At 34.7% G+C, this 23,355-nt stretch overlaps 3 protein-coding genes across 18 annotated transcripts in view; 2 read left to right on the forward strand and 1 right to left on the reverse strand.

Moving 5' to 3' along the window:
* LOC100645228 overlaps positions 1-13,826 on the forward strand; it is a 190,581-nt gene extending 176,755 nt beyond the window's left edge. For 13 of the 16 annotated variants that reach the window (XM_048406407.1, XM_048406399.1, XM_048406400.1 and 10 more), the window contains 13 exons: positions 490-975; positions 1,190-1,372; positions 1,454-1,556; positions 1,664-1,798; positions 10,817-10,888; positions 11,009-11,350; positions 11,582-11,804; positions 11,862-11,985; positions 12,178-12,375; positions 12,447-12,528; positions 12,589-12,800; positions 12,967-13,224; positions 13,358-13,826. In XM_048406407.1, coding sequence (XP_048262364.1) covers positions 490-975; positions 1,190-1,372; positions 1,454-1,556; positions 1,664-1,798; positions 10,817-10,888; positions 11,009-11,350; positions 11,582-11,804; positions 11,862-11,985; positions 12,178-12,375; positions 12,447-12,528; positions 12,589-12,800; positions 12,967-13,224; positions 13,358-13,483 — 2,544 coding nt within the window. In that variant the 3' untranslated portion in view covers positions 13,484-13,826. Of the gene's footprint in view, positions 1-489; positions 976-1,189; positions 1,373-1,453; positions 1,557-1,663; positions 1,799-2,261; positions 2,338-2,597; positions 6,459-10,816; positions 10,889-11,008; positions 11,351-11,581; positions 11,805-11,861; positions 11,986-12,177; positions 12,376-12,446; positions 12,529-12,588; positions 12,801-12,966; positions 13,225-13,357 lie in introns of those variants that run through there. The other 3 variants (XM_048406411.1, XR_007224263.1, XM_048406414.1) reach the window with 3 other exon arrangements.
* Positions 13,827-14,381: 555 nt separating this feature from the next.
* LOC100645547 (dihydrolipoyllysine-residue acetyltransferase component of pyruvate dehydrogenase complex, mitochondrial) lies at positions 14,382-18,495 on the forward strand. Its single transcript, XM_003402936.4, has 11 exons — positions 14,382-14,606; positions 14,969-15,150; positions 15,252-15,448; positions 15,513-15,687; positions 15,764-15,942; positions 16,027-16,178; positions 16,253-16,401; positions 16,494-16,670; positions 16,752-16,936; positions 16,999-17,099; positions 17,209-18,495. The coding sequence occupies exons 1-11, from the start codon at positions 14,480-14,482 to the stop codon at positions 17,376-17,378; spliced, it is 1,794 nt and encodes a 597-aa protein (XP_003402984.2). The 5' UTR covers positions 14,382-14,479; the 3' UTR covers positions 17,379-18,495.
* Positions 18,464-22,314, reverse strand: LOC105666875 (serine/threonine-protein kinase PAK 1). The gene has a single exon (XM_012319364.3). It carries the CDS (start codon positions 21,967-21,969, stop codon positions 20,458-20,460), a length of 1,512 nt encoding a protein of 503 aa, XP_012174754.1. The 5' UTR covers positions 21,970-22,314; the 3' UTR covers positions 18,464-20,457.
* Between the last annotated feature and the right edge of the window lie 1,041 nt (positions 22,315-23,355).

Here is a 23,355-nt window from a genome sequence, read left to right on the forward strand (position 1 = left end):
TGTCAATTAACCGACGAACTAATAAGATTTATTCCTCGTTACCTTTCCCCGATAAATCTTTCGTCGTGCTAATAATAATATATTTTTTTGTTTTCGTACGATGTAATCTATGTATACTAAACTTCTTTTTTGCATGCCATTTGCAATTTTTCGATGTTTTTGACATACAAAATCCAAAATGCGAATCACCAAATTTTACTTGTTTCGTCGTAATATTTGTATATTCTAATTTTGGGATAGAGACGAAAGTCTAATAAAATTTGCTACAAGATTTACGATCTTTCGTATTCAGCGCATCGGCGCACCTAACACCGGAACACAGTATCACCGGAGTACCAGCATCAACTACGCATCGGATACATATAATTTCATACATTTTTTTCATTTTCTCTGTTTTCGTTGGTTTCGCCTTTCACCCCTCCGTGATGCCTTATTTTGTTCGGCCCTCGCTTCGTCACCCTTCGTTATTCTGCTTGCCGATCGACGCAGTTCGAAACTCAAGACGGAAGCTCGGACAGTACTCTGTCGCCGTATACGGAGAGCCTCGCTTCGAGTTCGCACGTACCTATGAGCTCGCCGAATTACTCGACCAGTCCGTCCTATAGCCCCAGCCAGCAGAATTATCCGATTAAACCGAACCATCATCAGCCGCCGTACTACCCACCGTACAGACACTACGAGAATCCATCGAGAAACGAGAGCATCCCGGAGCCGGTGAGTCCGGAGTTGTTGTCACCGACGAACCTCGAAGGCCAGGACAGAATGTTCGGTTCGTCGTTGAACGTGAACGCGTCGAACTCGCCACAATTGTCGCCCATTTTCAAGAGCGAAGCGGCGAAACAGATCATCAAGGAGATGACGGAAAAAAAGATCGAGGGGCCGAGGCGCAGACAAATTCCCCGCGAGAAAAGACGACACTATACCGTGTCCAGTAGCAAACCCATTCTCGATCTAGAAGACACCTTCTCGAAGATGGTATCGTTTCTTTTTGTATTTTATGTTTTCATATTTCTCCTGGTTGCCTTCCTCTTTCACGTACATTCGTTTAATTTCCTTTTTCTTTTCCTTTGTCGATTCCGTGTTTGTCATACCTTCGTTTTGTCATTTCTTTGGCGTCGTTTTTTCGTGTTGCGTGTGTCGTTGAAGTAAAGCGCGCGGTCGATATAGAAGCGTTTTTGATGTTCCCTAGGGAATGGGAAGAGCCAGAGATGATCTTGATATGGAACGAGCGCTCAGGCCGAGGATCAACGCACCGGATGTCGTAAGATCGACTTTGAGTCACAAAGAGCTGAAGTATAACGAGAGTACCATCGATCAGCTGCTAGGAACGCCCAACAAGATCGTAATCCCTGAAAGATATATCCCAGAACAGGTGACAAATTTCCGACGTAAATACAGTTTGTACGCTATTGTATCGATGCTTTGGTATAACGTTGAAACAATCGCGTTCCAGACGCCAGAATTAACTGCGGAGGAACAAGAGCAACGATTGAAGAAAGCCGAAGCGATAAGAAAGATGCTGTCGGAAACAACCGTGACTGCGCCAGATGGAAGCGGTATGCATCCGGGCAACTTCGTTTTAACGATAAATTAGTTTTCAAGTTACTAAAAGATCGCAAATATTAAATAGTCACGCAAATCGTTATCTCGTTATCTCTTTCAGACGATAATATCAATATCGAACAATCGGACAGCTTGAAGAGAAAGGTAGTGGAAGAGAAACGGCAAAGAGAGCACATTTTGCAACTGAATCAAATTTTGGCCAAGCAAGTCATGGAAAAGAGCAAGATGGTGGCGGGTACGTTGCAGTTTGTTATAAATAAATAGTTTATTGGTTTGATTTACTCTGCTTGTATCTAATATATAGCGACTAGTGGTGTGACAGCATGACCAATGTTTAGGTAGACTTTCGTGCCTTCTGCTATTTCCTAGTGCGGAAGGCTTACGCTTATTCGATTCGTTCGTTGTATATTTTATAACGGAACCGGACGAATATCGTCACCTATCGATCGAAATGAATTGCTTATTTTTAGCGACAATTAGCGATATTAGTTAGACTCGGGATACTTGATTGTTCAAGAATTTGACAGTTCCGTACATAAGATGTTGGAATTGTTTTTCATTGGCATGCGCCGTCATGAATATTTTTATTTCGACTATATAATTAATTTCCTCGTTGAAAGTCTTATCGATGTGAGATATACGTACATCGTTGTGTCATATGTAGTGAGCGTTGTTTGGATTGTTTGTGCTGTGTATAGGTAACCAGGCACACTGACTGACATGCTTCCTCCATCTTCCCATATAGGACACGCACATCATATTATCGTTTCTCAGGTTTGTTTATATTTTTCTTTCATCTTCTTCTTCATTTTTTTTTTCTACATTACTATCCTTCATACATCCTTTCCTCGATTAATTTCCATTTTCCTCGGTAATCTTATTTGATATGGAACGTTCGTTGGAAAAGTAAATTAATCGTTCGAAAATCTTGAAGAAATTTCTATATATAAATACAAATACGTAAACCTCGAGTTTAAAAAATTCTCCTGCGAGTTTTTCACATTGATTTGACATTAACTTCTCCGCTTTAACAGTGAAAGCACTGGCCACTCTTCCTTTGAAGACCGAATCGAGCTTAGAAGACGAGGATCTCTCGCCCGTAACACCATTACCGCTCTATCAACAAAGAGAGAATTATTACTCGTAAGGTGATCAAGGTCGCTATTGTCCCTCGGACATAGCTGTCAAATACAGGTCCTTTTAGCACAAAAGAGAAAACTCTACTGCCAGCCCGGAACAACAGAGAAACAAACATCTTTCCTCGTGTAACGTTTTATCAAATTTCATAACAGATGACTGACTCGTCTGATACTTGCTATTACGATTATATAAAAAGTAAAGAAAACGATGTTTTTTTTTTTTATTTGCGTGAATATTGTACATAATCATGGATTAAATAAACTGATAATAAATAGCTGTTCTCTGGATCGTCGATAAGGACTAACAGTATAATGTGTGTCGAACAGAATTAGGTGAATGATATTTATAGAAGAAAATAGTAAATATTCGAATGATTATTTCAATTCTTTATCTAATTTTTTATTACATGTTCTCTTTTTAACGGACTTTTGTTTGATTTTGTTTGTAATAAGTATCGTTTGATTTAATCGACTAACGAAAAATAATTTGTATTTGCTATTTTCTACTTGAGGCGTTTTATCGTTTAATCGTGACATCGAGACAGAATGGTTTCAAGTTTCGATGAGCCTAAGACTTTAATCGTCGTCCATCCTTGGATTACCGAATCTGCATTAAGAATACATACTTCTGTTCCACGGTTTCGCGAGATATTTGTATTCAAAGGATGCTTCTATTCGTATTTATACATTTTTTAACGATAAATCTACGAAACATATAAAATTCCGTCGTCGTAAAATTAAAGACTAATTACGAAGCCTATATTCTATAATCGTAAATGTTGCTCCAACGTAAAACATTCTAGTAATAAAAAAATGTTCCGATGCCATCTTGCTTGACGCCATTCTGGCTCGATGTTTACTCTTCTACCCGAAGAGAATGCTTCCACGAGTTTCTATCACTAGCAATAATAATAAATTAAGAAACGATCGCACAATGCGACTCATTTAACGAATGACTGTAATCGAATTCCTTTAATTCGTGCGAATGCCATTAGTTAGAGAAAGAGAATCGAGTATAGGGATAAAATAAATACCCACACTCAGAGGTATAGTTAATCAAAGAGTTTGGCTAATTATAAACAGCTGGAAGAATCAAGTACACTTTATATCTCGCCTTTATTTCTCGTGCTATCTTGCGAAAAATTTATATATTGCAATTTTGTCAAACTATAAATTCCTCCAAGTATTACCATTCTTACGTAATTTCTTATTCTTCTTTTATCAAATCTATCCTTTTACAAGTTTTTCGTTAACACAGATGAAAATGAAATAAGCTTTATACACGTATATGGGTCGAATTCAGTGAAATTTGTCCGTTACGCAAACTCGTCCTTTCGCAAATACTTCTTCAAGTTTACATTTACGTTACAGCAACGTTAATCAACAACAAGTAATTTATTGTATCTGTACATATTGCAACGAGTTCGGGAATCATCGGTTTAAGTCATCCGCGAATTTGCGAATAAGAGAAACGAGCATATTAGCGATAAGGTAAAAAGAATAAGGTAAAATTTAAGATTGAATTTACGGTAGATGCTACGAGCGGCGCAACATAGTTAAACATTAATAAAGATCGCTATAAGTAACGATCGCATTGAACTGACTGAGACTAGAGTGGATTTATAGTGTGAAACACCGATCGAGAGTATATGAAATTTGAAATAAGTTCTTCGAACATCTCTCTGTGTGCTTTACGCTTTGTTTTTAACGAGATATGATCGAGTCATTGCAGTGAAACGTTTATTGTCAACGTTATCGTCACGTAACAATGTACAGCAGTTGTATAAGTAGATGAATTAACGCTCGTTTCAATCAAAAATAATGTAAGACGTTACAAATTAAACAACATATTTCTTAATACAGAGTGATCTGTAAATAACTGATTGATTTTCATTGTCGATAACTTTTAAATAAAATAAAAACAACAAGTCTTTTAATACAAGTCATTGATACAATTTATTAATAACTGGAAATTCTGTACAGAACATGATTCTATTATCCAGACGTTGTACAAAGAAACAATCGGAATGTTCATTTTCCGTCAGGCTTAAGAAAGTCTTAAAGCAAAAACTTTGAAGCAATCATGAAAGATTAATTTAATAATCTTTAGTAATCTAGTAAAAACTGAAATAAAATATCTAATGACTCGTTTTAATAGACCATTGATTCCTTTAATCGTACCATTCTAAACGTATATTATATGTCGCGTTTTTTACAAATAAGAGAACGATACTTGATGCAACATTGTGATTATTTTTCTGCAAGTTCGATCGGTATTTTCATTCGTAGATCTGCTCCAACTTCGACGCGATCAAACGCATGGATTTATACGACGCGCGAATCACTCGAACACTCGCCATTCTATTCGATACTTTTCTTACCAACTTCTTCATACGGATGCATACGTTTGACCGACGTTGAATCGTCTGTAATTTAAGGAACATGTAACATATACATCTGTACGTTTTAGAGGCGTCCTGTAACGTCGTTCTTCGTTCTACGCGAATCGTTTACGCCGCTTTTGACGTTTCCAAGCAGCGTGTATTATATTTTTCTGAGGTCGATTCTCGCGTTTGTCACCCGAGATTGTCCAACGTATTGTCCAACAATATGAGAAAAAAGGACGACCTCGAAAGTGCGACTAGATAAGTTCCATAAAAGTGTCTAGCATCGTATCCATTCAATGGACATCGATTGTCAACGTGTATTTCGATGGAAATATAATCGAAACTTAATTCTTTGAAGCGAGAATTGGATTCGTTAATATTATTTTAATTAAAGACTAAACGGATTTTTCGGGTCTATCGATCTCTCTTTTTATTTAGATCGTTTAGATTAGATATTATCGAACAGCGAACGACATAAATAACAAAGTCTTTGGAACACGGCAGAAAATCCCTAGCAACGCTTCAAAGGACTAAGAAGTAAGGCAGCGTTGGGACGCGAAGCGTCGCAAAAGCGTGCTAGTGTTTCTAAGCTATCTTGTACGGTTGCAATCTGTTTAAATGCTTAGACAATTGGGAACGACGAGAGCGTTCGAGCGAAATCGAAGAGTGCCAAATTACACTCGCAAAAGCAGATCGATCGCGAAACGCGGCAACTGCTCGTCAATTAAACGAGGAAGAATAAAAGAAGCGGAAACCAGCGAGACTAACGCGCAGCACAAACGATTAAATCTAAGGATCTCCCCTCGACGACTGTCAACCCCGAGAAAGGTATCTCGCTAATCACGCTAATTAATGGTAGAAACGCGTTACTATTATCGAGAACTCTTCGGTCCACAGGCATCGACATTAGGAATAGTTTTTTACGATACGATGATCCGTGTACGATGTAGAATATACGGCGAAACCAACGATCGAATCGCGATCGCTCCTTCGGGAAGCGAATAGGTCGAGAAAAAGAGCTTAGCTCGTAAAGAGTAGCCGTTTCAGGCAATCGGTACCATCGTGCCCTTTTTAAGAACGTTCCTCTGTGGATGGAGTACAATTCCAGCGCGAATCATCGCGGACGTTGAAGGCAAAAGTTCGGGGAAAAAAGGACGATACGTTCGTTCGTCGCTGCAAACTCCTCGTTCGACGTCCGATTGGTCCATGGTAGCTGAGAAATCAGCGACGGGCTGGTTTCTGCGGTTGCCACTGCGCCAGGCGGATTGTCAGAGCGATGTAAACACCGAAACGCTATTGTAAAAGAAAACTACTGTGGAAACAGGAACTGTTATTGTTACACGAATAAAATAAAATCCATATTACATGAGCTGAGATTCTTCTTCTACCTTCTACGTACAATTCGTTCGAAACCTTGACTCAAACGTTCGTTGCATCTTTCAGTTACTTTTGAAATATTCTAAAACTACGAGTACTTGCGTCCTCTTAACAACGATATCTTACGACGTTCCAGGCACGAGTTTATTTTGAAGAAAAGATTTAGTTTGGTTTCGATTGCATTCAACTTTGCCGTCGGCTTGTTTTCTTAAGATAATGAGACGAAATTAATAAAATTGCTACGCGTTAATATATCGCGGACATGTAAAACACGTTTAGATACAAAACGCTATAACTTTCGATTGGTTAACGACGCGCGTTTGATCGATAAGAAGCTAACGAATTAATATGCAAGTGATAATGAAAATTTCAACTTTGAAGCAAGTATCTCTCGATGAATTATTGTGTAATTACGATATGGTATAGGCAGCGGAAAACTTGAACATGAAACAAGGCAATGAGATGAAAAACAAGATGGAAGTACAGGTAATCCTAGTGTCTGACCGACTGTCTCCCTCTCAGAAAATACTCTCAATTTTATACAATGAAAATTCGAATATACCGAGAATTTTGAGAAAGAGCGTGCAAAAGATACGATCAATCTGTATTGCGACTTGCGACTTACAAGTTAACAAGGTATATGTAAATGAAGAAGAATGAAAGCAAAGAGTGTGAGAGAAGGACAGGACGGAAACAAAGGGATCGATGATGAATCGGAGAAGGCAAAGAGTCGGTTGATCCGAGAAGCGAGACATCAGCTGTGACGAATCGTGATCGTCGCGCGATTGTCCCCCTCGTGGTTGACGGGAGGCAGAGGGTCGACGAACCAACCAATCGTGCCAGGCCTTTGTAGGTCTTGCACCTGAATTCTAATGAGGTCCACCTGGGTATATATGAGAGCTTAACACTCGGCCGAAGCCACGATTTTTCTGAGTTACCCGCTTGTCGCGAAGGTGAGTCCTCCACTCTTTACTTCTCCGTCAACCTCGCTTTAACCAGCTCCTCTTTGTGTCTCCTTTAACATCGATTTTAACTCCTTCTTACGTTTATTTTTTGACGATTAACATTTTGTATCGCGATCTCGATAAATATTTTCCTCTGTACTTTTATCGCGCTGCGTAATATTCATTTTAATACTTTGTAACTGGAAAACGACAAAATGTTGATCGTTTGTCACGATTAACAAAATCATCCCATCAGCCGTTACAACGCATTTCTACAACTACGTGACACGTCGTTGTAGACGTTAAAGTTTGGTACACAGTTTCGTTCAGATAGTTAAATACTCCGCTGTACATAAAAATAGGCCGTTGGTAACTTTTATTGTCAATTATGCTCGTCCAATGATATCGTCGAGTCGAAACTAAACAATCTCGCGATATTTATACCAAGTGCCTGGAATTTCGTCGCGATCGTTGACACGTTACGTGGCCTGCGGTTCTCTCGCTTTGTTTCCATTTTCTTTTTTCTCTTTCGTCGATCTGCAACTCGAAGGTCAGTCTGCATAGGATTCGAACGAGTCAAAAGATTTCAAACAATCTCATTTTCGAGAAACTTAACGATAAAACCCGAAGATTTAATTGCCATTGTTTCTTCGTTGTTCGATATCGATACTTGCCAGATAGATGAAATGTACATAACAAAGGCGAATTAGAAAGAATTAGTTTCATCGATCGATTCGATATCGCTGAGAATGCCAATGTGGAAGATAATGGATTTTTCATACATAAATTTTTTATGCTCGCGATGGGCAACGAAACGCAATAAACTGATAGCACGGCGGATCAATTGTCTAACTCGCAAATAGTTACGTCGCATCGCTGCGTACTTATAAAGTAGGAAGAACCTCGAAAACGTGCACGACTAACGAGGAATACGTATGAAAAGGGAACTAGCCGTTCTTCTTCGATCCATTCCTTGAATACTAATTCGAAATCACGCGCATGAATGAAAGCATTCCGTTTAAGAACGAATTTGCTAATTTCAATCTCTCTTTCCTTTGAAAGCTAAATCTGTCTTGGCTGCATCGTACGAAAGTTTCAGAACGAGAACAGATCGAGAAAGAAACGTTACTTCAAAACTTTTATCAAAGTTACAAAGAACCCCAAAGTATTCAAGCAAAAAAAGGGGGAAATCCCGTGATTCCCAAATTTCTTCGAAGAAGACCTTCGTAATATGAGTTATCGGCAAACTGATTAAGCTGTTCCAAGAAGGAGATAGTAAAAAGATAAGCGACAGATCGTTAATAGTACGAATTATTGTGTCGGTTAAAACGAAGATCTCTTCTGGGTATGGGTATGGATTCGCGGCGTTTGTATTCGCAGTGCAACCCGCGGAATAATAGTCGAAGGATAGTCCGATGCAGCCGGCATTTTAATTCACGCAACGAAAAAGCCGCGGTCTTGCCTCGCTATCTTTTTCTATTTTCGCAGCCCAGGACCATTATCTAGCTCTTTTACTCGACGCTGAACTGGTCCAAACCCAAGGACCATCTTCGATCCCTCTTCGTCTTCGTTCCCCGTTCATCTCGCTACTTTCCTACTTTTCTTTTTCCCATCGATATTCGATCGATATTCGATCGATATTCGCGCTCCATCGAAGCGAGGCAATGATCTGAAACGATTTGATCGTGAATCAACGTAACGATGTAAACAATCCTCCCGAAATAATGTCAAAGAATCTTTTTATCGATGGTGAGAGTTAGAGAAACGCGTTAGCAAAGAAGACATTATCCGTTCTCTTGCCTCTTTCAATTCTCATTCGCTTTCCTTTCGCGCTATTTTTCCACTCTTTCGTTTTCAATGTTTTTTTACGTCTACCGCGATTTCTATGAAAATAATTCCGAAAGCGTTAATTGCGCCGAAAGGTAAACGTTCTCTCGACGCTGTTCCTAATCGAGATTTTATCTAAATTTTCCATCGAACTGCCTTTACAACAGGAATTTCTTTATCTTTGTTTACGTTTAATGGAATAAAACGTATCTTCGATACCGCTTGGTCTTAAGTTTTATACGAATAATCGTCCCGCATGTTGTAATTTTCTCGGTGCAAACCTGCAAAATGCGATAGGACGAACCACGACTTTTTACGAGCACCATTTCGCAGCTTGATTTTGCGACGATTTTTATCGACGAGAAACGCGTAAAAAATATACCTGACTTTTATCGTCCGGACCATTCTATGCGTGGGTCGCCTCGATTTTGGCTTCTCGCGTTTGAACTCCCGTTAAAAAGGTGCTTGAACTTTTAATGTTCTATGCCACTTCTTTCGCTGGACACAAACTCGTTTTCGCCTCGATGCGAGCAGAGGTCTGGCTCGATTCGGTATAATTGCAAAAAATTACCTCGACGATTTGAACGTTCTTCCAAACAAAATGGCTTTTTCTCCGCAGATCTAAATATCCGTTAATTACTTATCTATCGAAATGATCTATCTGTATTAAGTTCTTCGATTCTTTTTCGGTTTTAACCGCCATCTCCTTTCTGGAGCAACTTTTCTAGGTTTTGAAAACATAAATGTCTGATATAACGTCAACAGTACATGCGTTGTTAAAAGTTAAGCAGAAATTAATAAAAAAATATATAACAAAGAAACGCGGAAGAAAAAATGGGGGAGAAAACGGTACATGGTATCGCAAGAGTGTTAAACCAACGGAGAGCGAACGAATCGAATTTAGCGGACAAGACGCGATCCGCTCAATTTCAAAATGAAATTCCTTCCACCAACGCAAAAGAAAAGTTCAAGATCAAGATTAAGATCGACGAAACGGGCTCGAGTGGATCGCGACGTGGTCATTTGTTCGACGCTCGTGCGACAACAAGAATAACATGAGACTGTTCGGGAAAAAATTCACGGAGTTATCGCGGTATTTACTTTACTGAAAACCGGTCGGCTTGGATCGTTTTCTGTTTGAAGAACGACTACGTCCGATAAAACGATCACTCTGGCCGCGGTAGATCGGCTCGTCTTGCAGAGACGCCTCGATACTCGACCAAAGCAGACGTTGGTACTGCCAAGCGTCGATTGGCATGTCGAAATTACTTCGGGCGTGAACTGTAATTACCAGATATCGATTGGATCATCAAACGTGAATAACGTGTTGCTAAAAAAAAGTTCAATTTAACCCGCATTATTTTATTTAGGTAATATTTGTAATCTTTTATTATCAATGTACAGTACCGTACGGCATAGTAAGCGAAACATCGAAACCTCTTAAACGATACCGATCGTTTCCAACAAAGTATCAACTAATTCGGAAAATTTATTCTCGACGAATTATTATCCGAAATATCGTTAGAAACTTTTGGGCTGACGTAATAAAATAAGATTAACTACGTTTAATTGTTTACAGGTACGAAAATGTCATCGGGAAATAATTTTCTAACACTTTCCTTGTTACTTGTGGTTCTCGTTTACACGACAGGTAAACACACTATTTGTTTCGAATAACAAATCGATAATAACAATTGATAATACTGAGAACAGATTTCTAACGTTCGACCACTTAAACCGAACGTAAAATAGATAACACGATTTGGAAAAGTTTCAGCAAATCAGCCTGCCAGAATATCGTGTTACTTCAGTAACTGGGCCATTTATCGACCGGATGTCGGTAGTTACGGAGTAGATGATATTCCGGGTGATCTCTGCACCCATATCATTTACTCGTTTATCGGTGTGAGCAATGTCACTTGGGAGATACTTATCTTAGATCCAGAACTGGATCAAGATAAAGGCAATTTCTTGGCCTTCAACGACCTTAGATCGAAGTACCCTCATCTGAAAACCTCCGTGGCTGTTGGTGGTTGGGGAGAGGGTGGCAGAAAGTACAGTGCTCTGGTCAGCGTGAAGGAAAGACGCGACAGCTTCATCAAGAGCGTAGTTGGTAAGTAAACTTGCAAATACCTACATTTATTTCAGCGTGTTGATTAATTCTTTGTCTTTTTCGTCATATATTTCTAATACAGACCAAGTTGCGTGGAAATAAAATCCGATGTTCTATACGCTTATATAAACAATAATTAATATCAGCTTTTTGGTACAAAAATAGAAATACGAAAGTTCAATTTCGTTTAATGGAAAATGTAACTCCTACATCACTGTTATTTTTCGCCAGAATTTATGCGTAAATACGATTTCGATGGTTTCGATCTCGATTGGGAATACCCTGGCGCCTCTGACAGAGGTGGCAAATTTTCCGACAAGGACAAGTTCTTCTACTTTGTCGAAGAATTAAGACGTGCTTTTGACAAGGAAAACAAGGGATGGGAGCTCACGATGGCGGTGCCAATGGCAAAATTCCGGCTAGACGAGGGATATCACGTGCCAGAATTATGCAAGTAAGTGAATTAATCAAATTTATATCGTCGTGGTAAATAAGGAAAATATTTCCATAGAAATATGGACGCCATCCATGTAATGGCTTACGATCTTCGTGGTAATTGGGCTGGATTTGCCGATGTACACAGTCCACTTTATCGTCGTCCACACGATCAATGGGCATACGAAAAATTAAATGTGGTAAGAACTTGGCAAAATGTAGGCGTATCTTTACTCTCGAAATTTACGCCTAACTTACATCTTTGATAACATATGTAAATTTGTTTCTGATTTGTAAAAAAAACTCTTACTTAAAAACTAAATTTAGTGTAAATATATGGCGTACAAGATGATAGGATAATTTGTTTATAAGATTCTACTTTTTCTTCTTAGCACGATGGCCTTCTGCTTTGGGAAGAAAAAGGCTGTCCCGCTAAGAAACTGGTTGTCGGCATTCCGTTATACGGACGTACGTTCACCCTCAGTCAAAGTAACAACAATTACGAGCCAGGCACCTACATTAACAAAGAGGCTGGAGGTGGTAAACCTGGAAAATACACACAAGCTAAGGGATTCCTTTCTTATTACGAAGTACGATCAATCAAATATTACGTTTCTTCTAACTTTACGCTTCGAAACTAATCGAAAATATCTATCTGAAGATCTGTACCAATTTACAAGCTCCAGGCAGTAACTGGACTCAAAAATTTGACGATATTGGCAAAGTTCCATACATGTATCAAGGTATGCATATACGTAAGTAAATAATTTTGATAATCCTTATCGTCAAACTGATAATCACAGGTACACAATGGGTTGGTTATGAAAACGTGGAGAGCGTGAAATACAAGATCGATTTTATCAAGGAATCTGGATACGCTGGTGCCATGGTTTGGGCCATCGACATGGACGACTTTCAAGGACTTTGCGGTGACCGTAACCCTCTGATGAATGTCATTAATCAAGGTTTAGAAGGATATATCGTGCCAGATAAAGATTTTCATACCACTCCTACGGTAAAGAATTTTATTTTATTCTATTGAAATTGTACACAAGATTGTCTAATTTAACAGATTAATTAATATATCTTTGCAAATAATTAAAACAATATCGGAATGTGAAATTGTCTTTTAAAAATACTACATCGTAGCTTGCTGACTATAGTCATTGTTTGCTTCTTAGCCTGACTGGGCAAAGCCACCAAGTACCATATCGTCAGATAATATTCAAACTACTCAAAGTAGCCAAATTACTCAATCTGCACGACCGTCTACAACTAACAAACCTACAAAAAGACCTACTCAGAAGCCAGAGGTAACTTCTTCCACTACGGAAACAAATAAATCCGAATCTACGCAACAGCCGATAGACAATGACGAAGTACATAAAATCAATTGTGAAAACGCTAATAAATTCGTCCCGTCTAAAGACTGTCACTCTGTAAGTAAATAAAAACTTGTATATAAATTTATTAATCTTGTCGTCTAGTAAATTATAAACAATTTTATCATTTTGATAGCCTCTATACATGATTCACGTACGTACGTACATATGTATATATTTCTCATTACAGTACTATGAGTGTGTTCACGGAATACCAGTGAAGTTCAAGTGTCCCAACAAGTTAATTTGGAACGGGAGGGATAATACTTGCGATTGGCCTCAAAATGCTGATCGAGAAGAGTGTAGAATTCAATAAAATCCAAACATTCTTTAAACTCGTCGCAAAAAAAGGACTGACAAATTCCATCGTGATATTTCAATGTGGACCAAATAATCACCTCATCTTGCTAACGAATATGTGATACGCCGCGAGTTGCGACTATTATCTTATTCGTTCATTTCATCACAATCATATGTTGTAAAACTTGCCTAATGATGAAAATTCAATAAACATCATATCATTTATAACAAAACTTTTATAATCCAATACAGCATTTATTTACTTCATTATATATCGTTTCACTTTAAAACTATAAACTATAATTATCTTTAATCGTATAATTTACGGTAATAAATAATTTGTTGTTTCAGAAACATAATTATAAATAGTTTAAAGCGCCCTACATGTTCCTAATAACTTAAAAGTTAAAAGGTTTTTCAGAAATAAAAATTGGGACTATTTCAGACACTCAACGCATTATTTATATACTTATAAAATAAAGAATTTTACAAATAATATCTTATTTATTTATGTCTTCGATCTTTATCCTGTATAAAAATTATTTAATTTCACCTTTATATATATACCGTTTAAACATACTTCATATTCAAACAAGATATACATAAGATTCACATTAATATATTCATGATTAGCTCTATTAATTTTATTAAGTAGTGCAATTATATAAGCGACCACGTGTACAATGACCATATCTTTTACGTTACTCGCGTTATAATCCAATAAGCGTGAGATTTTAATTAAAAGATATAATATTTGTGTACTAGGTGAAAAAGATATAAAATCGTTCTATAAAAAAAAATCAGATAGAGGATACATACTTATAGTTACTTAGTAAAAGGTGAAAGTGGATATATCACTGAGAAACATTAAGTGGGTAACGTCCCCCTCCAATGAATTGTTTAATAGACAGATTCTCATTGTGAAGGTCGAACGTTGCCTCTATAAAGCAATCTCCGTGTGTGTATATACGCGTACTTAGACAACTCTTAGATTAATCGCTTCGTATCAAATATGGCGCAAATGATGATACCTAGAATTGCACTTTTATCTATTAAAAATAGTAATCGGCTAATACCTCGAATATTTGTGCCGTTAAAATATCAACGATTATGTTTCCATACAAGTTGGGTTCTCGATGGTATGCAATTTATTCAGAAATATTTTATTAACACTCTTATTCGTGATGAAATTGAGGTTAACCTATGGTCATATATCTCGAATAATATTTATTTCAAATAACACTAATTACTACCATATAAATCATAATATTGAGAATATTAGACGAAATCATTTCTCGTATCTTTTATTAACTTCAACGTGTAATCATGTATTCGTTATATTATTTAGATTGATTATGCAATCAACTATCATAGTAATTTAAAAGCCATGTTGGTTTTTGTGCTGTTCGCACATATAATATAATTTTCTTTTTCTATATAATTTTCAGTATATAATTTTCTACAGTATATAATTTTATCACAATTTTTAATTAATTTTTAGTCACAGGAAAGGAAGTCTTAATGCCTTCCTTGTCACCTACTATGGAAAGTGGTACTATTGTCAAATGGCTCAAAAAGGAAGGTGACAAAATTGAACCAGGGGATGCGCTTGCTGATATTCAAACTGATAAGGCAGTCGTTACTATGGAAGTTGACGATGAGAGTGTTCTTGCAAAAATAATTGTAGGAATCATGTACCCAAGTTTCAGTTTAATTAATTCTATATATTTATATTTTACTTAGAAATTCTTTATGAGAATGAACTTAATATAATATTCTATTAGGTGCAAGAAGGAACCAAAGATATCAAAGTAGGAACATTGATAGCACTTACTGTTGACGTAGACGAAGATTGGAAATCTGTAGAAATGCCAGATAGTATTTCAACTACACCTGCAGCTCCATCACCAACACCTTCTGCACCAACAGCAACAACAGTAGCATCTACTGCAAGCACATCAGCTCCACCACCTCCTGGCCAGTACGTATTCATTGAAGTGATTAATGGTGCATATACTAAAAATTTTTTTAATTATTATTTCTAGAACAAATGTCAGTATGCCAGCACTATCACCAACTATGACTACAGGTACAATCGTAAAGTGGCTTAAAAAGGAAGGAGAGGAGATAGAACCAGGAGATGCACTGGCAGAAATTCAAACAGACAAAGCTGTTATGACTTTTGAAGTTGAGGATGAAGGCGTATTTGCAAAAATCCTTGTACATAATTTTTATTATAGATTCAGTCGTGTTTTATTTAAAATTGGAAATATCTTTCTAAAGATTCGCCTATTAGGTTCCTGAAGGAAGTCAAGTGGAAGTAGGACAATTAATTGCCATTATGGTAGAAAAGGGAATGGATTGGAAAAATGTTGTTATCCCGGCAACTACAAAACCATCTGCAGCTACTGCACCATCTGCAGAAGCTGCTCCAGCTTCAGTGACTGCAGATAAAACACCTGTACCAAGCGGACAGTATGTACAAGAATGTTCCTATGATCAATGGTGAAAAAATATTTGCGCATAATTATGCTGTCTGTTATTATATTGCTTTTTTAGAGTTTATGGTTTAGCAGTAAAGCGATTGTTGGAGGAATATGGGTTAAGTGCACAATCGATCAAAGGTACTGGACGACCTAATCGATTACTAAAAAGTGATGTTTTAGCATATATTCAAGCAAATAATTTAAAGAAAGTTGCACCAAAAACAGGTATGCAAAAGCTAACAACGAAAATATTAAAATACAATATGCATTAATATGTATGTTCCTATATATTCAAATAGCAGCTGCACCTAAACTTGAAAAAGGTAGAAAAGAACCAGGTGATGTACCTTCAAAAGCACATGTACCTAGTGGCCGTCCTTCCACGTATGAAGATATCCCAGTTTCTAATATACGTGGTGTTATTGCTAAGAGACTCAGAGAATCAAAAGTAATTATAAGTTGTTTTATACATTCACGCAACAAAATTTCGTATTTATATTTCATAAGTAACATAATAATACGGTCTTAACAATTTTCTAGAGTAATATTCCACATTCTTATGCGTTCGTCGATATTAAGATTGATAAACTAAATGAAATACGTAGCGAACTAAAGGCTGACGGTATTAAAGTCTCGATAAACGATTTCGTTACGAAAGCAACCGCACACGCACTAATCGAATGCCCATTTATCAATACGTTGTATCAAAACGATCAAGTTAGTATACGATTTGACACAATGGTTGAAATTTATTACGTAAATAATTATCAAAGAACAAAATATTTCGTCTTTTAACAGATAATTCGTATGCCAAGGGTGGATATTTCTGTCGCTGTTGCTACAGACACAGGTCTTATTACACCAATTATTTTTGATACTTCAGCTAAAAGTGTAGCAGATATTTCGCAAAATATTAAAGAACTAGCTGAAAAAGCTAGAAACGGTCGATTAAAACCCGAAGAGTTCCAAGGAGGAACATTCACGTAAATAAATGAATTTATATAAAATATAAAATTACAAATTTTATATTTCCAATATTTTTTAGAATATCCAATTTGGGAATGTTTGGTATTAAACAATTCAGTGCAATCATAAATCCTCCTCAAACAGCAATACTTGCAGTTGGAAGTGGTCGTGAGGAACTAGGTAAAAGTATTGCAGAAATTTATATTCTTATTACTTTAAAATATGTATTATATGTATTTTATATTCGAATGCAGGAAATATGCAGGACATATAACGTATTATTTTACAGATGCCGCGCTACAAAAAATAACAAAAATGTCAACAACTTTATCGTATGATAGGCGTGCAATCGATGAAGACCAAGCGGCCGACTTTTTGGCTGTTTTAAAAGCTATGTTAGAAGATCCAAGTTTTCTCGTCGCTGGAAGATTACGAGCGCTAAGATACGCACAGAACTGACCTTTAATTAAACATTAATTCAGGAGAATTTATTGAAAAAATGGGTGTATTGAAGAATTTAGGTTTAGATGTAAATTTTAGTTTTATCTGCAACATGAATTAAAAATATTGGTTTAAAAATAGATCTGAAATATTTATAATTTAATTTAGGAAGTTGCAAACACAGAGAATTATATTTAAAATCATTTATAGTAGATTCAAATAATAGATTAGAGTCATCAATATTAAATGTCATTATATCAAATGAATTCATATATGATAATTTTGTTTATTATATGAATTCATTTTTCTATTGTTGCATTCTACATTTCCTTCAAATTTTATAATTAGTGAAAACCCTTGTTAAAAAATCTTATGCAATGTATCTACAAAAGATATGTTATCCCTTTTATGGCAAAACCATGAATTATTAAATTTTCACTTTTATATTAAAGAAAAGGGTTGAGTATCTTCTTATTCTCAGCCATATAAATTAAAAAAATGATTGTTATAACAAACAGTATAATAACGTATGATTATACTCGTATTAACTTTATTTATTATCCTCAGCAGTATCAAGTAATAATTTTACATTCAGTTGTAAATTTCTATAATCTATCGAATCGTACATTCATGATGGCATAAGACGGATGATATATGGTCAATATAAAAAATTATAGGATGGTGTAAAAAATTGGTATATAGATAGAAAATGAGAGATCCTTCCATCTCAAAACTAGTAAATAATATAAATTCTTATGAATTTATTTAAATTAATTACAAATATAACATCTCGGATACACGTAATTTACTTCTGCATAAGTAAATAGATAACTTCTATATGTATATTTATACTAATAAAACAAGGGCCACACTGTTGTTACTTCTTTCATATAAAATATTAAATATACATATTTATTCTGTGTAATAAAAATTACATTATTTTATGTATATTAATACGTAAAAATTTATATAAATAAAATGTAAATATATTTATGTGTATAATGAATTTTATTTTTATATTAAGAATATTATGTATAATTGAGAACTTCAGTGTGGTCTAAGGAATTCTTGGGGACAGTAGTATGTACAAAATTATAACTATGTCTTGTAAATAAACCATTTATTGTTAAAACGATGTGATGTTTCCTTATATATATTTAAAAATAATACATAGATATGGAATATTCAAAAACAATTAAAAGTTTTGCAAATATTTTGTGCAATTATCAGTTATCTTATTATTCTTTTTATGCTGCATTATCACTGATAAAAGTATTTATAAGGCAATTGGCATAGAACCATATGTATTGATTTGATAAGGCACAAATGTTACGACTGTGTCTAGATTAATTTTACACTAATGCTTTTTTAACAAATTTTTTAATTTATCATCTTAATATAAATATAATCAAGCATAAAATTTATTTTACATTTGATTTAATTGATCATTTTACATACTAAATAATTGACTTAGTGATCATACATGTTGGATTCTTACATATAATTTTATATCAGTGTTTATTACTAAGCTGAACTCAAATTAAATCATATTTAAATTGAACATGCAATACTTAATTACACAAAAGATAAAAAATAATATGACAATATTAAATATAGAAATACAATACAACATGACTCAGTTTTTGTTATCACAGTAGTGATATTACTGCTCAGATCTTAAACTATGTAATTATGGACCATATTTGATTGTAGTATAGTTACAAATATTTTTCATGAAGGATATTCTGAAAATACTATATATACAATTCATAGTATTCATACGATAGAACAGCATTTTCTAAAATTTGGCATCTGCTTTGAACAGCATTAGATTTTAAATTATAAGTAGAAAATTTTTTTAAATGTTGCATATTATTAAATTTGGTGAAACCTTATAAAACTAGTTGAAACTTGTAAAAGTTTTAAAAAATACATTTTAAAATGTGTATATGTCACATTATTTAAAATACTTGGTTATTAATACACGTGCTTGCAACACTGAATCACAAGGTACAACTTTTCATTACTGCAATACAAATTTTTTTCAAAAATGTGGACTATAAAATTTTTAATACAAAGGCAGTCTTTCTTATGTAATTAGATAATGATTAATCAAATATAAAAAATAATATTTACTACAATATCCATTTTGTATGTGAATTGTTTGATTAAAAATGTATGGCATAGCTTGATTTATTAAATTTTGAACAATGGAGGAATGCAATTCAAAAAATATAAATGGTAAATATAATAAACGAAATGTATGATGTACATTTGAAAAATCAATTGGTAAAATTATTAAATTAAGATTATAAATTAAATTTGTACTATAACTAAATAATTATTATCTATAGTATTTTTGACAACTGTCAAGTATAAAGTAAATTGTTATACCCTTGACAGATACTTGTCCACATACCTAGCGATTTCAGTCCTTGAACAAACTAAGTACAATATTTTATATAATAAAAGTATTACACAAATCATATTTTACTATATAAAAAATGTAAACAATCGTAAAATGGAGTCTTAAGCTGATACAAAACACGAAATATATTTTTAGCACAATAACATTTACTTGTATTCTTCCTGCACCTACTGTGTTTTAAAATTAATGGCAGATTGCACCTTTTTCTTTTTATAAGAAAAAAGAAAATATAAAAAAGACATTGAACTTCCACAATAGGTATTGCACATGAAATGATCATTAATAATTTATATTAATGATAGCTTTTTCAATGACTGAAGCAATAGAAATTAACCTATCACATATATTGTGTTATAAAAGTTACTGCAATAAATGAATAACTACTTTTTAAAAATTAAATTTTAAATTTTCTAGTAATTTTTTCATAGCTATAACTTATACTATTTCTATTACAAATTTGGTAACATTGATATAAATATGGTAGGTGGTCATATATAAAATACATAAAATCACTGCACTGCATATATCTAAATTATGTGCAGTGTGTAGGATGCTTTTGCATTGTATAAATAATATAAATGCAATGCTACACATATATTCAAGAAATTAAATATATGTACTTGAAAATAAAAATAGATGTTTGATTTCTACTTAAAAAAGAAAAACTATTTAGTGGAACACTTTATGAAGAATTCTTTGCGCTGTTCTTATTAAGGGTATCAGACTTGTTAATTCTGCGCAATTTTCTAAAAATGGATGAGACAATAATTCATCAGCAGTTGCCCTTTCATCAACTTCAACTGCCAAACATCTCTCTAAGAAGTTTTGAAATGTCGGACTTAGAGTATCCCACCTGGGAATAGAGGGTTTACCAATGGCAGCAATTAAATATAAAGCTCTTAAAGGTGTTTCTTTCATATAAGGTGGTTCACCTTCTATCATTTCAATAGCCATAATACCTAAAGACCAAATGTCTACTTTTTTACCATATTGTTTTCTGGTCACTACTTCTGGTGCCATCCAGTATGGAGTACCAACCATAGTTTGACGTTTTTCGTCACCATCGATGTTAGCACAAAAACCAAAATCTGTAACTTTCACAGCACCATTCATACCAAGAAGTACATTATCCGATTTGATATCTCTATGGATAATTCCTCTTGTATGTAAAAAACTAATTGCATTTAGAACTTCTCTACAAACTGCTGCAATTTGTGCTTCTTTCATTATAGTTTCAGTAACAACATCTGTAAGTGGCCCACCTTCTAATAATTCCATAATAACCCAGAGATGTTCATTTAAAAGGTATGCATCCAAGAAATTAACCAGGTTTGGATGTTGAAATTCTTTGAGAACTTTAATTTCAGTCAATATAAGCTCTTTTTTAGGCTGCTTTGATAAATCTATGTCTTTTATAGCAACTTTTTGATCAGTTTGTACATCGTTAGCTATGAATACAGTACCTGAAGCACCAGCTCCAACTTCTTTAGTTTTTTCAAAGCGAAGATTTGGATCTCCATCGTGGCAGATAGCTCGAAGTTCTTCAAAAATCTCTTCATCATTAAGCTTTACCGTGGAACATTCTGTCTTCCTTCGCAAAATAGGACTCTCTTCTGCTTTATTTTGTTCACTTTCATTCTCAGGCAATTGATCATCTTCAATTTGATATGTATTTAAATCTTCAAGAATCTCAGTAAGAGTTTTCTCAACCCTATCAGGATATATTCGTGGTGTGGGTTTTGGAATCTTATTCACTTTTGGTGGAAGTTCGGGTAACCTTTGCACTTGACTATCCGTAGAACTTGCGGAGCTCGATCCATCAGAATCTTCAGAATGACGTTTCTTCGACAAAATTTTATCAATTTCTTGAGACTCTTCCTCGATCAAATCTTCCGTAACAAAAGGTTTAAATACTTTTTCCTCTGGTTTTCGTTTCATAGAATAATTATAATATTTAATGGCTTGTAAAGCTGCAGCAGGGTTCTCATCCTGTTCTGATTTTGATATTTGCGTATTCAACAGACGAATCCAAGATTCGGGAAGACCTTCCAATTGTCCAGTCTCGGCATTTTTACTCACATGAAATTTATGAGAAACATTAGTAGGTAAACCAATCTCAGCGACTGTATCAACCGGACCAGTTTTCTTCCTTGAAAATAACTTTGTTATATTAAGACTCATTTTAGCGCGCAGTTTCGCGCACTTAACGCGTTCCCTTCTACGACGTATTGCGATCTTGTTAAAAAAGATAAAAGAAGAAGAAGAAACGGTCACTTTTAAATCGGAATTCTCATCATAATATGACTCGTCTATCTATCGACAAGGCATCAAATACGATTAAAGGCGTGTTTAGTGTGACGTACATACGTCATTCGGTGAGTGGCGGTACAATTCGAAGAAGAGACATTTTAAACGGAAACAATTTAAAATTGATAATCTTAGTTTTCTGCGTCTATTTAAGATATTAAATATAAAATAATTATAGTATACACCTATACATATAATAATTCTGTATAAATTCAGGCAGATGATTCTTTTTATTCGCATCTTTCGTTGCACCTCTATACAGATCTGTGAATATAGAATTACTAGACGATGCATCACTTTAAGAAATGCAATATACACTCAGGAGGGAAATTTAAATTAAATGAACAAACGTTTATAGGTGTATAGGTACGTGTACATACATACATACGCAAAATGTTTGTAAAGTGAAACAAAGATATTTAAATACGTTTGAAATTTCAACCTTAATCTGTTGCTAAAATTAATTAACTCAATGATAAAATCTTATTCTGTACAGAGCGTCCTATGCAGCTGGAACAAGTTGTAGTGTTAAAATGGTATAAAGTAGATGATTATCTTGTTTTCAAGTTCAATAATTGACAAATTATCAAAGAAATATTAGCATTGCAAAAATATATGTTAAATAGTTATACAAGTAAGCGGAACGTTTACGTAGGACAACTTGTGTAACTATTTATCTTATATATATATTTAAATAATTATATACTTCAATTGACAGCGGGTCAAATGAACATGTTTGCAATGCTAATATTTCTTTGATAATTTGTAAATTATTGAACTTGAAAACAAGGTAATCATTTACTTTACACCAATAAATTAAAGATGTATACCTTAAATTAACCAATGAAGTTTGAATTTCGTTTAAAATGCACTTAGTTAATAATATTTTAATAATTAAAATTATTATCTAAATGAAGAATTGTTGATCAAGAGCACAATGAAATTGATGTGTCCCTCAATGAAACATATGTACATATTTCGATCTCATGCTTTCAACGAAACTTATAAGAGAATCCACAAGAGTCAACAAAATCTGCTAACTTCTTGAAGCAATTCTTATTCACGATAAAGAAACGGAACAGGCAAGATCAATGAACGTTCAACGTAAATATGAATCTAATTGTAAGATTATTATTACTATCGCTATTTTTTATTAATTTTTTTCCATAAACTTGATCCATTGTTCAATCTAATCTTGTTAATAATGGTTTTCTTACAAATACATCAACGACGATTTAATTAGAAAACGCGTCGTAATCA

The sequence above is a fragment of the Bombus terrestris genome, chromosome 6 (assembly GCF_910591885.1).
Source record: "Bombus terrestris chromosome 6, iyBomTerr1.2, whole genome shotgun sequence".
Taxonomy (NCBI): domain Eukaryota; kingdom Metazoa; phylum Arthropoda; class Insecta; order Hymenoptera; family Apidae; genus Bombus; species Bombus terrestris.

Excerpts from the sequence above, each read along its gene's own strand:
- LOC100645547 (XM_003402936.4), top strand. The coding sequence starts at position 14,480 with ATGGCGCAAATGATGATACCTAGAATTGCACTTTTATCTATTAAAAAT. Across the intron at positions 16,402-16,493 it reads AGAGACTCAGAGAATCAAAA|AGTAATATTCCACATTCTTA; the intron begins GTAATTATAAGT and ends ACAATTTTCTAG. Across the intron at positions 16,671-16,751 it reads CGTTGTATCAAAACGATCAA|ATAATTCGTATGCCAAGGGT; the intron begins GTTAGTATACGA and ends GTCTTTTAACAG.
- LOC105666875 (XM_012319364.3), bottom strand. The coding sequence starts at position 21,969 with ATGAGTCTTAATATAACAAAGTTATTTTCAAGGAAGAAAACTGGTCCG.